The sequence below is a fragment of the Otolemur garnettii genome, unplaced genomic scaffold, assembly GCF_000181295.1.
Source record: "Otolemur garnettii isolate 467f Iridium unplaced genomic scaffold, OtoGar3 scaffold00187, whole genome shotgun sequence".
Classification (NCBI taxonomy): Eukaryota; Metazoa; Chordata; class Mammalia; order Primates; family Galagidae; genus Otolemur; species Otolemur garnettii.
The window spans coordinates 330,624-333,617 of record NW_003852582.1 but is presented as its reverse complement, the minus strand read 5'-3'; the positions used below and the strand labels follow the sequence as shown (position 1 = coordinate 333,617).

Genomic DNA, 2,994 nt, shown 5'->3' with positions numbered 1-2,994 from the left:
TTTTTTTTTTTTTGTCCACTTACTATCCTTCTAAACTCTTTACTATAACCTCATTTTTGTTACAAATGGCCAAAATGACATAAAATGCCATAATCAGTTTACAATGGCCAATCCAACAAGTCAGTACTTGGGTAAGTTAAAGTGATAAGTCTAAATGTTCACTTTACCATCATTTAATACTTCAGTTTTGTTGTTTTTAGTTAAGGGTAGTATTTGGAAACTTAATTTTTATCTTTACGTGGCTTTTGTTTTACAGAGCTTCGATATGACCTGCCAGCATCATACAACTTTCATAAAAAGAAATCAGTAAGTCTGTTGATTTTGGCTTGTCTGTATTCAGTACTGAAAAGCTTTGTTAACAAGTAATTATTTCTAATGTTATACCAAATTGCCTGGGTAAATACAGAAAGCCAGCCTAAAAGATAGGATGAGTTAACAGTGGGAGGAGCCATCATTAGCCTAGTTTTAAATTCTTTCTCAAATGCTTTGGGCATAAAAAAAAAAAAACAAACCTAAGTTTTTGCTCTTTTTATATAGGATATATTTATTTGCTTGTAGTAGTACATCCTTGTATTATAAAGGCAATGAATGTAATGGAAGAATCTTCCTTTTGATATGAGTCATCTGAAATAACACAAACTATACATTCCAAAGGAAAAAAAAATCTTCATTTGGGTAACAACAAAAAAAGACAAGTTAAACAACAAAAAAACTTTTCTTTTCTTACAGGTGGACATTGAAGTGGACCTAATTCGATTTTCATTTTGAAATCTTCCAAAAGCAAAGGCATTTTAAAACCTAATTAAAATGAATAAAAAAACTGTATTAAACTACTGGTCTCCAGCACCATTTTCTGTTTTCTGTTGTTTTGCTGGGAGTTCTTCCTTGTCTGTTTCTTCTCTTGCTCTTTTCACAGGTCCTATACAATAGTAAAATTTTTATTAGATTCATGTAAGCACTGCTGTTTTAATACTGAGCATAACTGTTGATTCTTTTTTGAAAAGATTAGCAACATCTTCCTTGAACCCAAGAGAAAAGACTTTTTAGACCATCTGATCTTCTCATCTTCTAAACCAGCGGTTCTCAACCTGTGGGTCACGACCCAAAAGAACTATATTAAAGGGCTGCGGCATCAGGAAGGTTGAGAAACACTGTTCTAAACATCTTGTCTCACACTCATAAAACAGAACAAGTGAGATAAATTGTAATAATCCAAGATGCACTTATACAGAAGTTAAAAAACTACATCCCTGTTCTCCCTGACAAATAATTTCTCATGAAAATACAAATTGCTCCTCAAACCATCAAAAGACTTAAAAAAAAAACTTACCAGTTGCCCCATTTTCATCATGTTCTTCATCACTATCAAATTTCGTTTTCTTGCCCTGAAACTGCACTTTTCCTTTAGCAGACCCAGGCTGGGTGGCTTTATTACCCTTACTTTTCCCCTTAAATCTGCGACCTGTAGAAGACATATGTGAGCACTTAGTAAAGAAACTCTCTGTTGCCAATGTTTTTAAACACTGATGTAAATTTTTACTCAAGCAAATGACTTAAATAACCAACTGTTAAAGAAAAATCATTACAGGCTCGGTGCCCATAGCTCAGCAGTTAGGGCACTAGCCACATACACGAGGGCTAGCAGGTTCAAACCCAGCCCAGGCCTGCTAAACAATGACAACTACAACAAAGAAAAATCAGAATAAATGACCTTTTGACTTCCATTTGTTTAGAGATTCTTGTTGGTCTTCTATGATTTTTTTCAATGCTGCTTTTTCTACTTCTCCTTCTAATACTTCCCATGTCACTTCTTTGTTCCTTAATTGTAGATTGCCATTATTTGCATCTTTGGCTTTATCCAATGCTTCCGTGGCTTTTTCCTTAAACAGAATTATCCCCTATGCCAAAAGAAAAAATAAAAATCATACCCTTAGTTTTTAGTCCCACAATTATTTTCTTTGTTCCAAGTAACTTTTCCTATTCTGCAAATCTCCCATGCCATTACCAGTTTGAATGAATTTTACTGAACATAAGAAAAGGAATGCTACAAAAGTAAACAGTTACACCAATTAGTCATAGTATAATTTAGAAAATATCAGATATAACATCCAGTGACAGGAATAACAAAAAGTTAATAACCAAGTATAAAATACTTTTAATAAACAAAAAATTGCTTTCTAATTTTATCTTCCAAAAGATGTTTCTACAGATTTTTTAAATAATTACTATAAAAAATGTTTCCAAACCTCTTTTGCGCCTCTGACAAAGTATATCCATTTTATTTCACCATGACTTGAGAAAAGGACGTGCAAATCTTCTCTACAAGTCTGATCATCTAAGTCACCTGAAAATTTCAGCAAGCACCCAATCTTTTCTTCTAGAGATTTCTATAAAAATACATAACCAAAAAAGTTTCTTAAAAGCAACCACCAATCAGAAATGGCTCACACCACTGTATACCCATACAAGGAGAAACCTAGAAACCAAAATACTATTTAAAGTAGTTTAATAGTGTACTTTACTTTGTATTTACAATAGCTTCTGATTTTTTTTTTATATTTACTTTTCATTTTATTTTAGAGACTGTCACCCAGGTACAGTGCTGGGGCATCATTATAGCTCATGAAAACCTCAAAACTCTTAGGGTCAATTGATCTTGTCTCAACCTCCTGAGTAGCTGAGACTACAGGCTCCCTCTACAAACCAGGCTAATTTTTCTTTTCTTTTTTTTAAATAGAGATGGGATTTTGCTCTTGCTCAGGCTCAGCTCCTGATCTCAAGGGATCCTCTCCACCTCAACCTCCCAAAGTGCTAGGATTATAGGCATGAGCCACTGTGCCTGGCCTGGCTTCTGGTTTTAATTTACAAGTAATATAAACAATTATAAAACTACATAAATCTGAGTATTAAACTATCTCTGGATAATTTTGGGCGATATTATATATTCCCCAGTGCAATGACAACTCTAGATTTGCTTGCTTTTCTTTTTTTTTT

At 33.5% G+C, this 2,994-nt stretch overlaps 2 protein-coding genes across 4 annotated transcripts in view; one reads left to right on the top strand and one right to left on the bottom strand.

The window, feature by feature from the left end:
• Positions 1-822, top strand: part of METTL5 (methyltransferase like 5) — a 19,140-nt gene extending 18,318 nt beyond the window's left edge. For both annotated transcript variants that reach the window (XM_023507541.1, XM_003800860.1), the window contains 2 exons: positions 257-306; positions 730-822. In XM_023507541.1, the coding sequence (XP_023363309.1) occupies positions 257-306; positions 730-751 (72 nt within the window). In that variant the 3' untranslated portion in view covers positions 752-822. The remainder of the gene's footprint in view (positions 1-256; positions 307-729) is intronic.
• Positions 517-2,994, bottom strand: part of SSB (Sjogren syndrome antigen B) — a 13,045-nt gene continuing 10,567 nt past the window's right edge. For both annotated transcript variants that reach the window (XM_003800859.3, XM_023507540.1), the window contains 4 exons: positions 2,247-2,387; positions 1,712-1,898; positions 1,331-1,462; positions 517-919 (listed from right to left, as the gene is read on the bottom strand). In XM_003800859.3, coding sequence (XP_003800907.1) covers positions 831-919; positions 1,331-1,462; positions 1,712-1,898; positions 2,247-2,387 — 549 coding nt within the window. In that variant the 3' untranslated portion in view covers positions 517-830. The remainder of the gene's footprint in view (positions 920-1,330; positions 1,463-1,711; positions 1,899-2,246; positions 2,388-2,994) is intronic.